The 17978-nt window shown below is 39.5% G+C and overlaps 1 protein-coding gene across 15 annotated transcripts in view; it reads right to left on the reverse strand.

Annotated features, from left to right (window-relative positions):
• Nucleotides 1–17978, reverse strand: part of LOC103016306 (RNA-binding protein 12) — a 38328-nt gene that overhangs the window by 15353 nt on the left and 4997 nt on the right. For 5 of the 15 annotated variants that reach the window (XM_057529768.1, XM_057529771.1, XM_028169307.1 and 2 more), the window contains exon 2: nucleotides 17377–17461. The exons of 3 other annotated variants lie outside the window; for them this stretch is intronic. Coding sequence is in view for 4 of the 12 variants with exons in the window: in XM_028169303.2 (XP_028025104.2) it covers nucleotides 11902–14709 (2808 nt within the window). In the remaining 8 variants the exon portion in view is untranslated. Of the gene's footprint in view, nucleotides 1–11393; nucleotides 14732–17376; nucleotides 17462–17978 lie in introns of those variants that run through there. 7 more of the 15 variants (XM_028169303.2, XM_028169302.2, XM_028169301.2 and 4 more) reach the window with 4 other exon arrangements.

Raw genomic sequence — 17978 nt, forward strand, 5'->3', positions numbered from 1 at the left:
TCTGAATCAGTGTATCTTGCCTGGATGTCTGTAATAGTCTCCTTCTGGTCTCCCCATTTCCACTCTCAGTCCCTTCTGATCTCCTTTCTATGTTGAAGTCAGAGATCTTCCCTGACTCCAAACCAACAAAACCCAGCTTCTCATAAACCTATCAAAATGTAACTTACTTGCTTATTATCTATTTCCCCTACCAGATTATATAAATTCAATAGGGGATGGACCACATCTGTCTTATTTCCATTCCAGTGACTCATACATAGCAGGTGCTTTATAAATAACTGCTGAATTAATACTAAAAGAAAGGAGTGATAATCCAAGGATTCTCAGAAATAACCCAAATCTAGCCCTGGCCTGCTGCAGAAGCCATCAAGAAGTGAGCTTTCCAGGAACATTCAATACAAAAGACTAGCTTGTTATCTCTGTTTGCACCCACAATCCACACCTTTCCATTTGGGAAACTGCAAATGGAAACAACTGAGTATTCAGCACCAACCTTTCCTGCTTTTGCTTTCTACCACTTGGAGTCTCATTCCCTTCACTAGCCCTTGTAGACGGCTTTCTGCTTACCCCCATCGCCAGCCAACCTTAATGCTTCCCAAGCCTCGTACCCTGGCAGGGCACTTTCTCCAGTATTCCTTAAAGAAGCTATACACACTCTCATTTTTATAACTTAAAATTCACAAAATGTCAGAAATTAAAAGGAACTGAGTGATCATCTTATCCAAGTTCCTCAATTCAAGGCACAGAGGGAACAAGTGATTTGGCTAAGGAGACATACATCGTTAAGTAAAATGAGGACCAGAACTCTTATTCTGACTCCCACCTAGTCTTAAGACTTTGGACTGTAGTTAACACCCTTCTCTACTGAAAGAACCTCCCTTCTTATATTTAATAGCAATCTGATATAGTGGGCAAGAGTATGAGTTCTGCAGTGAAGTAACCAGGCTCCAAGTACTGGCTTTACTCCTTTCTAGCCACAATGAGATACTATTACACACCCACCAGAATGATGTCCTAGCTCTGTAATTTGGGCAAAATTTTTACTCAGGTGTAAAGTAGGGGATATTATCTATTTCTAAGGATTGACATAAATAATGTATGCAAGATGCTTAGTACAGAGTCTGATACTATTATTACCAGTAAGTGTTAGCTATTATTATCCTTCAAGCCTAGCTCTCATATGCTCCCCTTTTCATGATCTTTCCAGCACTCAACAACTTCTCATTCTGGACTGCTATACTCAAGCCACACCACAATTGTACCCTGTCAATGTTTCCAGCTCCTGTCAATGAAATAACAAGCTTCTTTAGAAAAGACGCTGCTTCAGTATCTCCTATGTCACACAGCACAGACCTGAGCACATAATGGGAATTCAAAACACCCGAGGGAGGCTTGCAGCAGAGTGCCGGAGCAGGCTTGTACAGTTTGCAAGAGAGAATTGTAAAGGAATTTCGTAAGCAGGTGGCCTTGTTAAGTTTTAAACCATAGAAATTGGGCGAATGCTAAAAATCAGGGCTTCCCTTCGCCCAGCTAGCCAGTTTACTAGCACACGACTGTTGATAGGGAATCTCACTCTCTGCCAATAGGCAGTAACTCACCCTTCATTTTCTTTGGCTTCCCCTCTCCTGCCTCGGGAGATTCTATCTTGGCTCTTCATAAATCCAAGAACAGATCTTTCCTCCTGGATCTAGCTGGATCCAATTCAGTGCCAACTGAGCTGAAACTCTTCAGTCCTTCACGCTCAGGAGTTTCACTGCCTTCCTCCATTCCCAAAAGCCTAACAAGGCAAGGCACCAGACTTCAACCCCATTTCCAGGCTGTGAGGAGGAACAGAGCACCCATCTGTACGGCAGGATCACCCATTCACAAACCAAAGCCACGCTCTCACTCCTGTTGCCTACCTTGGCACACTGGAGCAGCTGAGATGCTGAACCAAATCTTGAAAACCCATCAGGAAATTCTCCATAAGCTCCCAATGGGGAGAACACCACCCAACGGAGTACTCTTTTCTCATAAGATTGAAAAAGACAAACTACGCCCATCACCACCACTCTTCTTTTCCCTCTCTGCCTCAAGGGACATGATGAAGGTAGACGAAGTATTTCTACCCCTGCCTCTCCCTCTATAACTCAGGAATTCCCCAAATTTAAATCAGCAGCCTCAAGGACAGTCCTCTTAGGTCACGAACTGAATCAAATATGCAAATCCTTACTACAAAATTACACATTCTTTATTCATACATCTGACTAAGAGCTACTAAAATTGTGTTTATAAGAGAAAATCTTAAGCAATAATTTGATTTAGATCCATATAATACTACGAAGTCTGGCTGCCATGCAGCATTTGGCAATATTAGAAAGCTTAAAATGTGCATGTTCACACAAAAAGTGAAAAGTGGGAAAATAACGGTATAGTAAATGGTCACAGGGTTTCCCATCCCGCTGTATTCTACAATGGTCAAAAAAGTTTGGAAGCCACTGATCCAACTCCAACATCCCAAAAAGACTTATCCAAAAATGGACAAATCCAACCTGTGTCCAACTCTCCAAAGGGAAGCTAGCTTGAGGGGAGAATCAGATATGGGAAAGGAAGCAAACCAAGAAGGAACACATGGCCTTCCACCAAGATAGAACTGTATCTGAGTGGACATTTTTCCCCTCATGACTTTGAATGTGCTTAAACAAAGCCGCCACCTTCTTACTTCAAAATAAGCATTCGGAGCATCGGCACAAGGCTGGAGCCCCTTCCCCAGCCAGCTCGGGACCCATGACAGAAGAGTGCTGCCACTGGCCTCCCATATATCCCCCCCAAAAGTCAGAGAGAGGAAGGAAACAACTGAGGAAAGGAGGGGCTCTGCCTCTGGAGTCATGCAGACAGATGATGATTGAATAATCTCTGTTCACCCCTTATCAATGAGACTTTGGGCAAGTTATTTTGCTTCTCTTTGCCTGGATTTCTCCATCTGTAAAGTGGGGATAATAATAATGCCAACTTTAGAGGGTTATTTTGAGAATTAAATGGGGCTAACCATGGAAAGTGCCCCCTGCCTGACCCAGTATAAGTGCCCTACATGTGTTAGCTGCTCCTCTCTTCAGTGCTCATAAACGGATCCTTTTACTGTATGGTATCATCATCTACTTGTTGGCTGACAAGACACCCAGGAGGAATGCCTCGGTCTACCTGCTCCAGAGGACCTAAATGGCAGGAAAGGAACAGCCTCCCAAAAGGGAAATGAAGACCCTTCCCTCTTTTCGCTCCTAATGAAATTCTCAAGCTTAAGTGTGGAACTGCTATCACGAGCAGTAGCCAGACCAAAACTTTTAGTTCCATTGGACTCTCTTTTAAGGTTCAAATTAACTACAGATTTCCAGAAAGAAATGAAATAGCTGGGTTCACAGAATCACAGAAATTTAAAACTGAATATAATGAGATTATCTAATTTAACCCCATTTTGTTAATTAATCCCATTATTACAACCGAAGACAGAGAAAGGAAATAACTAGCCCTGAGACACACAGTAACTTGGATGAACCACAACTCACTTCCCTAAGGATGTGATTTCCATCCATTTTACCAACAGCTCACACCTTGTAATCCAGTTCAATCTGAAGTCCACTTGGCCACTAAAAGAGCAGTGAGGCTCATGTGGCCTCTTCCCATGATCTACACTAATCTTGCACACAGATCAAAAATAATTCTGCACCCACCACACATTCTCCCTACTCGTCTGCCAAGGCAAAGGAATCAAAGGAATAAACTTCAAATAACAAGCACAAATACAGCAAATAAAGTAGAAAATGTGACTATACCAAAATTTTCAAAGAACACCTACTGGGCAGCCACCTTTGCCCTCATCCTGCCCTGGTGGAATCTATATATTTAATCTATGTTCTTTAAATGAGACACCTGCCTCTCTATTGCCTGCAGAGTGTCTAAGACAACAGTACTGGACCACCTTCCTTACCATCTCCAGGGCAAGGGCATCAACAAGAACTTGTGCATCTCCAGTGTGCAGTGTGACCAATGGCACAAAAGGTGTTGAGTTAATGAACAAAAGCGGCAGACCAGAGCCCCTGGAAAAGAAACCAACCTACTGCTGATAATGCAAGCCCCCTCACTGGAATAAATTTACTTGGGATACATGGGAGATCTTAAGATGGGTTGATCTTCAGAATTCATTGTTAGGGAAGTTCAGAAATTAAAGACAGAGGATTTCAAAAATAAAGACACTACGTTACAGACACACAATGATTTGCCCACTTGCCACTGTGGATGGGGTACAGGGTGGAGGGGAGAGATTCTAGTTCTGTGGCTGCTTCTAGTGCTGGATTAGTAATTTTACAATATAAAACTGTCACCTAGTTAACCTCCAGTGTTGCCCATAAGAAAGGTAACTGAGGCAAGCTCTCAAAAACAAAACAAAACTAACCTGCAAACACAACAGGAGGGGTAAAGGTTAGGAGGAATGCAACAAAATTTGAATACCCAAAAGTGAAGAAACAGCTGAAAGAGGCAGCAGAACTAGGAGAGAAATGGCAGGGAATAACTTTTCTAATATTCTAAATCTGTGCTGTCCTAAAGGGTAGCCCCTAACCACATGCAGCTACTGAGCACTTGAAATAACGCTTAGTTCGAATCACAATGTGCTGTAAAATATACACTGAATTTTGAAAACTTAATACAAAAAAAAAAAGTAAAATAGCTCAATAATCTTATATTGAGTATAAGCTGAAACTGTAACATTTAAGATCTACTGAGTTAAATTAAATATATATATATTTTAATTTTTATTGGAGTGTAGTTGCTTTACAATGTTGTATTAAGTGTATTCTTAAATTTCATTTGTTCCTTTTAACCTTTTATAAACGTGGCTACTAGAAAATTTTAAATGACGTCAAGTGATTCTTATTTCTATTGGATAGTGCTGCCTAACAAGATCTCCAAAGATCAGACCTGGGAGAGGAAATCTGCTGCTGCATTGTGAATCTACAGTTGTGCTGTTCAATACAGTAGCCACTAGCCACACACAGCTATTCAAATTTAATTACCATATTAGTGCACATGAGAACATTTCCATTGGAGAAAATTCTATTGGACAGTGTTGGCCTAGAAGAACAAGAACCAAAAGGTGGACATTTCATACAGAAAAGCTAAAACTCTGTATCAAATTGATCTAAAACCACAAAGGAATGAATTTCAGGTAGACAACTATGCATATACGTGGTTAAATTGATGGGGAAATTCACTTAATTCTGAGTTGTTTATGAACGTATTAGAGCATTTGTTATCTGGCAGCTAGTCAAAAGATTATTAAAAAGATAAAAGGTTCTATCCCTCTGCTAGGCCAGGACATCCCTAGAACCAACCTTTGCCTTGCCTGCCTACCTGCTCTGTAGACCATTCAGCTCAGTCATACCAGTAAGGCTGCCAGAACCTCAAGCTATGCTGTTATGGGACAACTTTAAGAGCTTTCAGGACAGGCACAACTTTAGATACTGCTACTGTGCTCCCTCACACAATCATTTCATTTTACTAAACTAACAGTATTGTGTCCCCAAGAACCCTGGTTAGAGATCGCACCTTCCCTCAGCTTACACCTAAGGATTCCATTACACTTATTTCTGTCTGACCATTCATCAGCTGGCCAGGAAACCCTTTATCTGGTTCCTGTGGGTCATAAGTATACCCTGAACATGTATAAGTACAACTGAGCACTTACTTGTATCATTTAGGACTTTAAAGTCTTGAAGAACAGGCTTTTTTTTTTTTTTACTTCCTTTTCCAACACAATGTGTTAAGTGCTAGGCGCACAACACCGCTCAAAACATTTAATTAGCATGGGTTACAGCTATCGCTAAGCTGTATAACCATGTGAAATTCTCTTAAAAGTTTGGAGGCAACAGAAGTTTCCAATTCCAACCTGTCAATTCAGTGGTCACAGAAGCAAAGGTAATTAGCATCATCTACTTCAGTAAGAGGTGCATTTGTCTTTCCACCACTTAAGCCAGATTTATAGCCAAGGGATCCTGCTGGGCCCACACCACAGAAAGGAATTATGTATAAAGGACATGACGCTTTCTGTACTGCAACCCAACATGTGGGGAAGTGTGGAACAAAAGAAAAATGAGGAAATTAGCAACAGCACCTGTTAGTACGATTTAAGAGCCCTTAAGTAGCTGTACTTCTTTACCCTTAAGACTTTCCCACTCTTTGAGGACTAGCAAGTGATTTGCAGTACAATGTGGTTGTTAAATTTGATATGTAGCACAAATGCATAAGTGACGAATCTTATTTCACTAATCAAGAGCTGTGAGTGAACTCACACCCACCCCCCACCCCAATTAGGAGGTTAGGGCTACAGAGACAGTAGTGAGGGGGCTTCAGTCTAAGTAAAACTCATAGTGCTGGTTACCAGCAGGCTTACTATACAAGCAGGTAAAAGGGGAAAACTGAGAGCATCAAAATAGAGAGGGAATCAAACACCAAGGAGCAGTCTGTTTGAACATAGCATAGCTTGCTATTTTGTAATATTGGGATGTGTTATGCTTATTCAACATCTTTAACTCTGTCCATATTTAATTATGTTCTCTTGCCGGTCATAGCTCTATTTTCCCCAAATAGTCACCTCCTCCTTCTCTCAACATGAAATGGCAGGCCATCAGTTGACTAGGAAAAATGACATGAAACTATTAAGTCACTGAAATCAGAGTCCAGATGTCCGGAACAGCTAGGGTGCCAACTCCAATGCTCTGCTGTGCTATTTAACCACTTCTCTACAGCTGGTGTTTGTTTTGCTTAGTCTCTGTGACCTAATGGTCAACATTTTTGCTGGGGAGAGGTTCCTGGGACTCTTGACAGAATTCAAGGAATATGGTTAATGAGCACTACTTCCCTGTCCTCAGAGTTTTAGAGTGCTGCCCTCTGTCCCTGGGGCTGGAATGTTTGCATCAGGTGGCTTTTTGCCCCTTCAGTAGTAGAGCAATATGTAGAAAAGCAGTTGCCACCTTAGTTGCTTGTTGCTAGTTATGTTGATCCAGAAAAGGAGCCATACTCTAGGATGCTTGTGAGATCCTCTGGCACAAAATAGCTCAAGGCACCAAGGAATAGCACAGTAAAGAATTAAGATTTACATGAGCAGGCACCAATAAGAGATGAGCTTGCTTATTTGTTGAACAGAAGAGTTTTCCCAGAAAAGTCACTACAGCATCAGAGAACTGTGCCACCACGAGAGTACACTCTTTCCAGAACATTTTACAGTAAGTCAGTGTGATCTAAAGATTTTATGCTAAAAAGACAATACTGATATCAAGCAATTTTTTTAATTAAAAAGGATAGCCATAAGTTTGGATTCTACCATATCCCGTAAAAGCTCTACTTTTGGGGGGTAAGGAGAACGGTGGCGATGCACAAAATTGATAGACTATTACTTGCTGTAAAACAATGGAAAGCAGACAACAATGAATTACAGAAGTTGAGTGATCGCTCCTGAGCAAGAAACGAAGACATATTAGCACACAGTCCACCCCTTTAAGATGGTAAACGCCATTCTGGATATCCTTAGGCAGCCGATTTCACACTGTGATTTTTCAAATGCTTAGTCAAACTGTCGTAATTTTAAAAACAGATCAGCAACTACCTGGAATTAATTATGTCTAGTCTAAACCTCTCTAAAACAAGTTGGGTATTCAAACTCAAATACAGGCTAAAACTTTCATGATAAAGATAAAAGTTAAACATTTTTCAAGAGTTTTGGTTAAAAGGAACAGCGCACTAATTTCTCTGCAAGTCCAATCCAGATTTTTTTTTTTTTTTTTTTAAAGAGACTCTGCGGAGTTTACGGAAACTTTTTATTTGCTAATTTTTTCAGTAGAAGTTGAACCAATGTGGAAGGGACAAAACCAGAGCATCAATGTCGGAAAGCAGCAATATTCTTGATTCCTCTCCCCTCTTCCCCACCTCAAATACCTCACATACTAATGCAAAAACAAATAACAAAAAAGAAAAAGAAAGCTTTAGAGGTATGTGCAACTGACAATGTATTCTGAAAATTTGTTTTCCCATTTCCTAATCAGTTTCTAAAAAACAATTCACAGCCCCCTTTAAAACTCCTTTTGTGAAAAGGAGCATCTGGTTTCCAGTTCTTTCTGAGTCCACATAACAAAGTGACTTGCTAGCAAAACTCACGTAAGTCTGAAAAGGCGGATACCACAGATCTGACCTAGAGTCAAGATTCCTCCCTGCAGTTCCAGGTATCCTCTTCTTTCCACACTTCAGCATTAGCAGACAAGGATAAGCAACAATTGTTACCTCCAAGATCACCAAAGCCACCTTTCCAAAGGCACAAAATATTTTCAGGAGTTTTTTAAAAACCCCAAAATACCTGATGGTATAGCTCAGTAGAGTACTCGTGTACAGTTAAAGCATTAAAAGCATCAGCCTGTTTTATTTCGTGACAAGTTTATTGAACAGTATTCAAGACTTCATCTATATAAACAAAAATCTCTGCCGAATGAAGCCAAGGCAGTATTTGCTGGCACTGTTGTGGCCATATTTGCAATGAGTTATTTTATTGTGTTTGGTTTCTAAAGTTTGGACTACTACAGAACTGCCAGTAAAACAATTTAAATGTTTGCAAGAGTGGGAAATAATTTTTAAAAGTGACCACTGCCAGAAATTCTTTCCAGAAGATTTGACTAGCAGCAATTTTACATTTTCTTTACTCATTTTTAAAGTGTTCTTCAACTGATGAGTGGATTTATTTTTAAACACTTGACCCACACCTGTACACAATGACGGAATCCAATAAAAGGGACTTTGAGTTTGATTAAGGCTTTCGTGCATCCTTATTTTTATCTAAGGTATTTCCACCCAAAATGTATGTTTGCTTACTTCCATACACAGCCCTAGATTTTCATCCAGTGGGTTAAGACTGACCTAATTACACTGTTACCTCTCTGAAATTCTGAATAAAGTTTCCTAATGGAATTTCCACTATCAATGCTTTGACAACTTGGAGCACAAAGCTAGAAACTACATTTCACTTAACAGTGTTGCATTAAAAAAAAAGCCACTAATAATTATACATCCAAACTACAGTGGAAACACAGAACACACCTCCAAATTTTGCTTACGAACTGTTTCACTAAAGTTCAGGAAAAGTTTACAAGTTTGCTTATTTATAAAATACATTTTGTAGATTTCTCTAACCCTTTAAGCTAAAAAAAAAACCAAGCAAACAAAAAAATGGGGGGGGGGGGAAGGTTTAAACCTAATGGAAAAGTTTCTCTTCTATTAATGTCAGAGTCACCAAAAACAGGCAATAAAATTTACACATAAGATTGAAAATATCATGATAGTGTTTACAAATACACACCACTTTGAGCGAAGCTTTACAAATCCTTCATACCATACAAAGCAAATGAGAAAATAATGTAAATTTTCACCCCAAACCTAGTTCTTACGAGAAAATTTGCAGGTAAGAGAGGTATGAATAGTTGCACAGAACATATTTTCAAGAATTTTTTAAAAAGTCAAACTCCAGTGCCCAGAACAAGATGAACAGTATGCTTAGCAGTTAGCACTATGTTAATAAGTCTCAGATACACAAAAATCAAGTACCAGAGGGCAAAGCATTTAATTACATTTCACAACAAGAGAAGCACTGTTGTGATTCAACCAAATATGAAACACAATTCTCTCCAATTTCTACACAAACCACTATTTTCTTAATTTATTTAATTTGATGAACAATGAAATCAAGTTTTCCTTTTCAGCATTAATCTAAAACGTAGAAATAACAAAGTAGTTGCAATAAAGTATATGAAATATTTAATAAGAACGTACGAACACATAACCAAAATAAACTGTGAAAAAAGATAAAAAGACTTTCATCTTCAAACAACCCATTTTTCTAAAATAAAAATAGTCAGCTTTCCAATGGGGAAAATAATCTGCAGTTGAAATAAGACTCCCAAGCAGCGCTGAAGTTTTTTGCACTCTTGTCTTTGGAATGAGAAATGATTACTTAACAGAAAACTTAAATTGAACAGCATATACAAACATCATATTGCTTTTTTAGTTGAGGAGGCAATATCTAGTGATCTGTCAAAGCAAATTTGTATTCGTGAATTAGCAAAAGACCCACAACACAGCCATTTCTTCTTTGAAAGTCTAAATAATCCTTTCCCTAAACAAAATATCCTGTACTGTCAATCCTCTAAGATTGTAGTGATGAAAAAGCTTTCCAAATCTTAGCACACAAATGAAACTGTTGCCACTCTTAACTCTAAATTACACGACGCTGTATTTCAGTGTTCCACTGAATTGCAACACCCAAAAGGCACTATTTTTCTTAAATAGAAAATATTTCTTTTAAAAGGCTGACCCCTTTGTAAGTAAATTGATTTGTAGGAAATGTTGGGGATGTTTCAAACCAAGACAGAGGCCCATGTAAAAGACAAAATTTGTTTTTCATGATTATCTCACCAATCTCCCATTCCATGTTTATAATATAATGTGACACGTCTTTAGAGCATTTTAACTAAGAAGAAAAGTAACCATAAGTAGAGCCTTTTGTGGCAGTGAGCAGGACGTTGTAAGGCAAATGTTTTCATGACAAGGACACTCACCAACCAGAACCCACGTGGTCCTCCTGCCTTAGTCCTGAATGCCAGAGTATGAAAGGGCAAGGAGCCTCAATTCTCTCCCCTCTGGCAGCTGCACTTGTACTCTGTATAAGGAATTTTTGTAACCAGGCTCCTGATCAAACAACTAGACCAAAAAGCCTCCAATTAACAGGATTAAATGTATATCGACCTATGGACCAGCTTATGGATCTTTTATTCTGTTAACACTACTGCTAACAAAGCTAACAATTTCAACTACAATTTTAAAGACCTGTATATAATAATGCTTTCTTATGAATGGACCCTTTTTGTTTAGTTACAGGTCAAAATTTCACAGAAATTTGGGACAGAAGGAAATTGCCAGAACATTAGTACATCTTGGGCAAGACTTCAAATCAGGCATCTTAAACAATGACCATTAAAAGTGGTTTCTGGTTTTCGATGCCATCCAAACAACATGAACAATTTTTAAACTGACTAAACTAAAACTTGGCGGTCAAACCAAAAAGGCTCTGGTAGGTAGAGGACTCCATATTTTATTTTTGTGGCAAACGTCTTATTCCACACAGTTGTAAGTGTGACTGACATCAGAAATCAAAGTTCAAGGTTATAGCACAAACCAAGTGTGGAGTTTTATATTAGAAAAACATCAACAAAACAATTCTGCTCATTTACAAATGAGTCAATTAGGCAAATAAAGCAGCAACTTCAGAAGGACTGTCTATACAGCAAGAACCCTCAAGAAGCAATAAAGGTACATACAGTGAATCTGTATACAGAGATTTTATTCAATTTTAAAAGAAAATGAGGACTTTAGACAAAGCTTTGACCCTATAACAAAGCAAATCTGTCCAGCTTTAAACCAAATTCCAAGAGTAGCCAGCTTCTATTTTTCAGCAGCTGGCAAGAGCACCCTCAATGAGCTCTATTGACATTTCTATTTTCTTCATTCCATATGGTATAAAACAAAACCAATCTAGACTCCTGGATAAGCTTTATGTGGTCATTTGAGTTTTACAAATGGTTTCTCTAATAGTATGCCAAAATCATTTTTGTGTTCTCTCCGGACAGCTTTACTGTAACATACAGCAATGTTTATCCTGGTAGTGAGTCTTCTGTAAACAGTCAACCAATGCTCTATGTTATGGAAACCAATCTATATGCAATTGAAACAATCCACAGGCTCTAACCTGGAAACACTAGGAAAACAATCTGAATGCATTAATCACAGCACTATGAAGACTATATCTACCCTATGAAGAATTGATGTGAACAGCTACCCTAATACGAGTTTTACTTTCCTAGAGCCAATAGGTCTGTCATTTAAGTCAATGACAGCAGCTGTGGCTTCATCCCGAGATTCGAAAGCCACCATAGCTTCACCTGTGGGCATACCTTTTTCATTGTATTTTAAACACACTGAGCCTGGGATCACTTGATAGCCATAAAAGAAATCTAAAATCTCATCAATAGACACAGTGAAGGGCATGTTCTGTACTTTAATTACTGTTGGTCCTGGTTTTCCAGAACTAGATCCAAAGCCAGGAGGACCACCAACATGGACTGGGCCTGGGCCAGGGCCAGGGCCAGGGCCAGGGCCAAAGGCTGGAGGCCCACTCAAATGCCCAGGGGCACTTCCAAGGCCAGGAGGGCCGCTTCCAAAGCCAGGGGGGCCACCTAAGCTACCAGGGCCATTTCCAAAATTCTGAGGGCCCCCTCCAAATCCTGGTCCACTTAAATTATTTGGTCCACCTCCAAAACCTGGAACATCCAGTCCTAGACCAGGCAAACCACTATTTCCAACTGAAGGCATTCCAGGCCTAGCATCACCAAAGGCCCCTCCTAATCCTGGAGGAGGGAGTGGTGGTCCAAAGGCATTTGACCCACCAAAATTACCAGGAAAGTTAAATGGAGGCCCATTGTTGGCCTCCTTAGATCCTACAGTCAAGAAGGCATGCTCTTCACCTCCTGCACTAGGCATTCCTGCACTAGGCATTCCTGCACTGGGTATTCCCACACCGGGCATTCCGGCACCGGGCATTCCTGCAGCAGGTATTCCTGCATTGGGCATTCCTGTATTGTGCATTCCCGCGTTGTGCATTCCCGCATTGGGCAGTCCCGCACTGGGAATTCCTGGAACTGCGGGATTACCTGGCACAGGCATCTTTAACCCCTTTTTTCCTTGGGCAGGAGGATTTTTCTCAATCTCTCTCATATCTTCTAGAGTAACTACATGAACAAAAGCTTCTCTCCCATTAAGTTTTTTACGGTGTAAGCGTTCAGACTTACGTGCATCATCTTCATTTTTAAACTGAACCAATGCCTGTCCTAGACCTTGCCCATTGTTATCAACAAGAACATGTACAGCATTTTCATCCACTGGGATTCCTTCTAGGAATTGGAGAACATCCATCTTGGTAATGCTGAAGGGAATATTTGTTATATGCGCACAGACTTTGGCAGAGGTGACATCCCCCTCCGGATTTAACATCATTTCCCTCTGGTCATAGCTGAAGTTCTGCAATCTTTTTCGAATCATGTCTATCTTTTCTAGCATACCTTTCTTGGTAATTGGATGAACTTGAATAAAGCGATTGCCCATGTATTGTTTATGACGACACAGAGCAGCCTTATAGTCAGCCTCATTCCTGAACTCTACGAAGCCTTCACCCGTTGCTTTCCCATTGGGTCCATAAGCAATATAAATACTATCTTCCACAATATCCAACTTTTTAAAAAAATCAATGACATGTTTGTTTTCTGCTTCAAAGGGTAGCCCTTTCAAGTAAACACAAAAACCAGCCTCGTGTGGTGATCTTGACCTTGACCTTTTCTGCCCACTGGGCGATTTTGACCTGGGAAGTGCCTGAGGAGGGGGATGGGTTTGTCCAGAAGGTCCTATACTTTGCTTAAAAGTGATATGGCCTCCAGCAGCTACCCACTGTCTCTCTGTGGCAGGACTAACTTCCACATAGCGTTGAATCATCAGCATTCTGTTTCGCTTCAAAGCTTCAAATGTATCTTGAGGGGAGAGAAACTTAACCAATCCATTCCCATTATTTCGACCTACATGATCTTTCAACAAATGCACTGCATCAACACGGAGCCCATGGAAAAAATCTCTGACATCATTTTCCATTGCAGAAAAGGGCATTCCATGCACACTGACATACAGATCATCAGGGTTGATGGGAAGTGGTTTCACACTGCTTTGAGAGTTCATCTGGATAGGGTTAACAGGATTCAATGGACCCAGAAACACAGGGTTCAGGTTATTGTTCAGATTCATAGGTGCTCCAGAGCCATTCATTCCAGCAGGTAGAGGTGCCACAGGAGGCGGGTTCAAGGGTGGCATGCCTGACATGGGTGGCAGTGGGGTCATGGGTGGCACAGAAGGGACCGGGGGTATTGGGGGCACAGGAGGCACAGGAGGCAATGTAGGTACCGGGGGAGGAACTGGTATTGGAGGAATGGACGGCATTGGTGGCAAAGATGGCATCGCTGGGATTGGAGGAATTGGTGGAGGTGGGACTGTGTTCATTGGAGAGGCTGTGCTCGGAATGGTTGAGCTAAACGTTGGGCTCCCAAAGGAGGCCCCCATATTTGGAGGAGCCGTTCCTATGCTGGCTGTGGAAAATGTCTGTACGTTTTTGTTGCTTTCATGAACAGAAGTGGCGGCAGTAACTACACTGGGTGAGGGATTATTAAAGTTGGGTACTGTCGTAGGCAAGTTTACCCTGCCACTCATTCCTGAACTAGGTGGAGGTCCTGATCTACTAGCATTTGCTGGTGGTATATCTAAGTTGGCAGTTTCAAAACGCCTACGACTCAGTTCAATCATATTCTGCATTTCCGTTTTACTACTCAACAATAGTGTTACTTTTGACCCTTTAATTGTACCACCAGTGCGCATCATACCAAGCCTTGCATCTTCATCAGTGGCAAAAACGATGAAAGCCTCACCCAGTTCACCCCCTACAATATGCACGCCCCCATCAGGGATGGTCAATCCAGAGAAGAAGTGGCGAATGTCCATGGTCCCCGCCACAATTGGGAGACCTTGCAAACGGATGACCACAGCCATGCTGCGCTGAAACCACACACACCTGCAGATGAGAAAAGGCAACGGCCAGGTCAGACTCCTGTTTATCACACCAAGTTTTCAGCTACAAGAATGACCATCTACCGTATTAGGCCCTCAAGTATTCCCTCAAACTATCACAAGCAATGTCATTTTTTAAATTTGGATATTCTAAAAACTGAATGTTATATGCCATTTACAATGTAAAACCCAATTTCAACATCCAAAAGGCATTAATTCTGAAAACACTTAGAAGTTCAGCCCCAAGACTCAAAAATTTCAGGAAAAAAAACAACCATAGGACAAGAAAATCACCAATTATATCATCATTCAGACCACTAATTACTCAATAAGATTTAAAAGAAATGTGTAAGTCAAATCAGGAAACAAAGTTTAACAATCTACAGGGGAAAAGATACAAAGGATGAATCAAAGTTAATATTTAAAACTGGCTCAGCATCTTCCTTATAAACTTTTACAACTTTGTAGAATTATTGGTATCATTTTATATGGCTTAATCTCAAAACAACAGAAACAAAGCGGGAATAATAATGAATTTCAAATAATACTTAACACTAAAGCAGATTCAAGTCTCAAATGAGAATTGATTTCATATTTCATCCTAGGATGAAACCACTTTATTTATTAAAGAAATAGCTTTATTTATTAAAGAAAATGACATATGGAATTACGTACTACACATAAGGTTAATACGTACTAAGTATCCAGAAGAAATACTGAGTAAGACAGCCAAAATATTAGTTACCTGTAGCATCACTCTAAAAAGTAGAACCTGGTTACAGTGCCATTCACCATGGCTATTTTAATTAAAACCCAGGTCCAAGGACTCATTCTCAAGCCCTCCATTTAATAAAAAGTCTTGTTTATCCCACAGGGGAGGGCTGATAATGAAAAAGAGGGATTTTTTATTTTTGAACTAGTGTACGAACTTTATTCAGTGGCTGTGACTCAACATAACTCCTGTGGAATTTCTGGGTACTCACTAATCTCTGTAGATAATGTCCATTTTGATATAATCAAAAAAGAAAAGTTTCTCCCAGACTTAAATAAAATTTCAGTATTTCAATTCATATGGTTTCTAAGAGTAAATGGAAGGGCAGCCATGTGTAAAGTAATCCAAAACAAACTCTTGCGACTGAAAAAAATATTAATTTGAAATTTATATGGTCAACAACAAAGGGTGTTTTCCAAGCCATTTTTAAAATCAACTTTTAAATATAAACCTATATTAAACTGGCTCTGTGATCTTAGGAAAATTATAAATTATTTGAGCTTTGGTTTCATCACTTCTCAAATGAGAACACTAGAAGAGCAAAGTTTCCTGCTCCAAGCACTAAGAATTCTATAACTCCATGAAAGCAGTTTTTCAATGTCAAATATTACATGAATACTAACTTAAGGCAACAAAATCTGCAATTATATCTCAATATTACAATTGCTGCACACAAAAGAGAAATATATTGTTTGGCTTTTACACTTTTCTCACACACACATACACAAAAACAAAAGCCACCTTCAAACTTAATCCAGAAAGATGGACTGGCAGACAGAAAACGAGACCATATAAAACATTAGAAATTTGGGAAGGGGCAGGGGGAAGCTTTTCATTTTTGGTCTGCAAGCGTCAACAAGAAAAATTAATACTAAAAACGTCACACCAACAGACTCTTTTGCCCTTATTTACTATTTAGCAGTCTTTAAGAAGTTCATCAAGAAGGTTCCGATTCATTAAATCAAATTCTCACTCCTTACTAACTCTAGAATATTGGCTGTACGCAAAGATGAGATAGCATTCCGTTCAACTTCAAAAATCACTTAATCACTAATTGGGGGAAACATCATGGGTAATCTAGATCCCCAAAACTTGAGAAAGAGAGAGAGAGAGATGTTAGTTTGCATTAGGACAATAAAATGGAAATTTGATATGGTCCCAAGAATTAAGCACAGGGCTAAAGTGACATACACAATTAAGTCTTCAAACCATCTGCAGCTGAGGGAAGGGATTTAGTGAAAGTCTGTACAAGGTACATGTGAAAACATGATATTGAAAGTCTGCCCAGATTACCATCTAGAAAAGGGCTGAGTAAACCAAAGCAGTGCACAAGATTTATTCATAAAGTCATCTAAACAGGAAAAGTTTTTAGGTTCTCAAAAACCTGAAGTAAGATCTGCTATTCTGCTACAAAGTACCTGTTTGACAGATGAGTCATTTCAACCTATCTTGCTTGAGCCTATCTTAGTTATTTAACAAGAAGTTAGATTCCAATCACTAAGGTTCCACCTAAAGTCAATTTGTACTCTAAAACATGACCCATTTTCTATACCTATTCCACAAAGGAATATTAAAAAACCGTACCAATAACAAGCACCCATATTTGTAGTTAGTCTAGAATGCTACTGAGGAAAAAAAACAGCTACTTACTGCCTAATAATCAGGAACTCAGCAGGAGAAATGCATCCATAGAAAACTGACTCCCAAAGGAAGCAACAACTGTTCAAGACACCCAGTCCACCCCTCTCCCATCCCTCAAATAAGCTTATTACAAACAAAAAACCACAATTTAGTTATTACACATATTTTCATGTTATTTAATAAGCTATCTCAATTTATTTTGTATAAAAATAAACCCTCTATTCAAAATCTCTTACCTGATAAAACAAGAGATGTATTTTCTTAACAAGAAGTAGAGGCCAAGTCAATCCTGTGGGCAACCAATTAAAACCAACTTTTAGACTGCAATAGAGAATAAATGGAGGCAAAAATCAATGCAGGAAACACAAAACACGCACAGGCCACACTGAACTGTATATTAAAGGGCGAGTCTGAAACCACCGGAGTACATCATTACAATGTATTAGGAAAAAAAAAAAAAAAAAGACATGTACCAAAATCCCACACGTTTATTATTTGGTATTGCTTTCAAATTGCTTTCTCTCAAAGCATTATATATTTACATACATCAAGAATGTGTCACAAATTAGCCCAAGAAAGAATCAATCGAAAACTAAAACAGTCATAAAGATCAGCTTCACAGCTGGTAATTGCTTTCATCACTTGATGATTAAACCAGTCCAGAAAATTCCATAACACAAGTCCAACGGCGACCTATTTCCTCAGGTTCCCACCAAATTTTTGATGAAAAAGCACAAGTTCAATAGCAACAGTTCCTGGACAAATTAAGTCATCAATCAAGGATATTCATGGAAATTACTGCAATTACTCTTTCAACATATTTTCCTTTGCACCAAAA

Source organism: Balaenoptera acutorostrata, chromosome 15 (assembly GCF_949987535.1).
Source record: "Balaenoptera acutorostrata chromosome 15, mBalAcu1.1, whole genome shotgun sequence".
NCBI lineage: Eukaryota > Metazoa > Chordata > Mammalia > Artiodactyla > Balaenopteridae > Balaenoptera > Balaenoptera acutorostrata.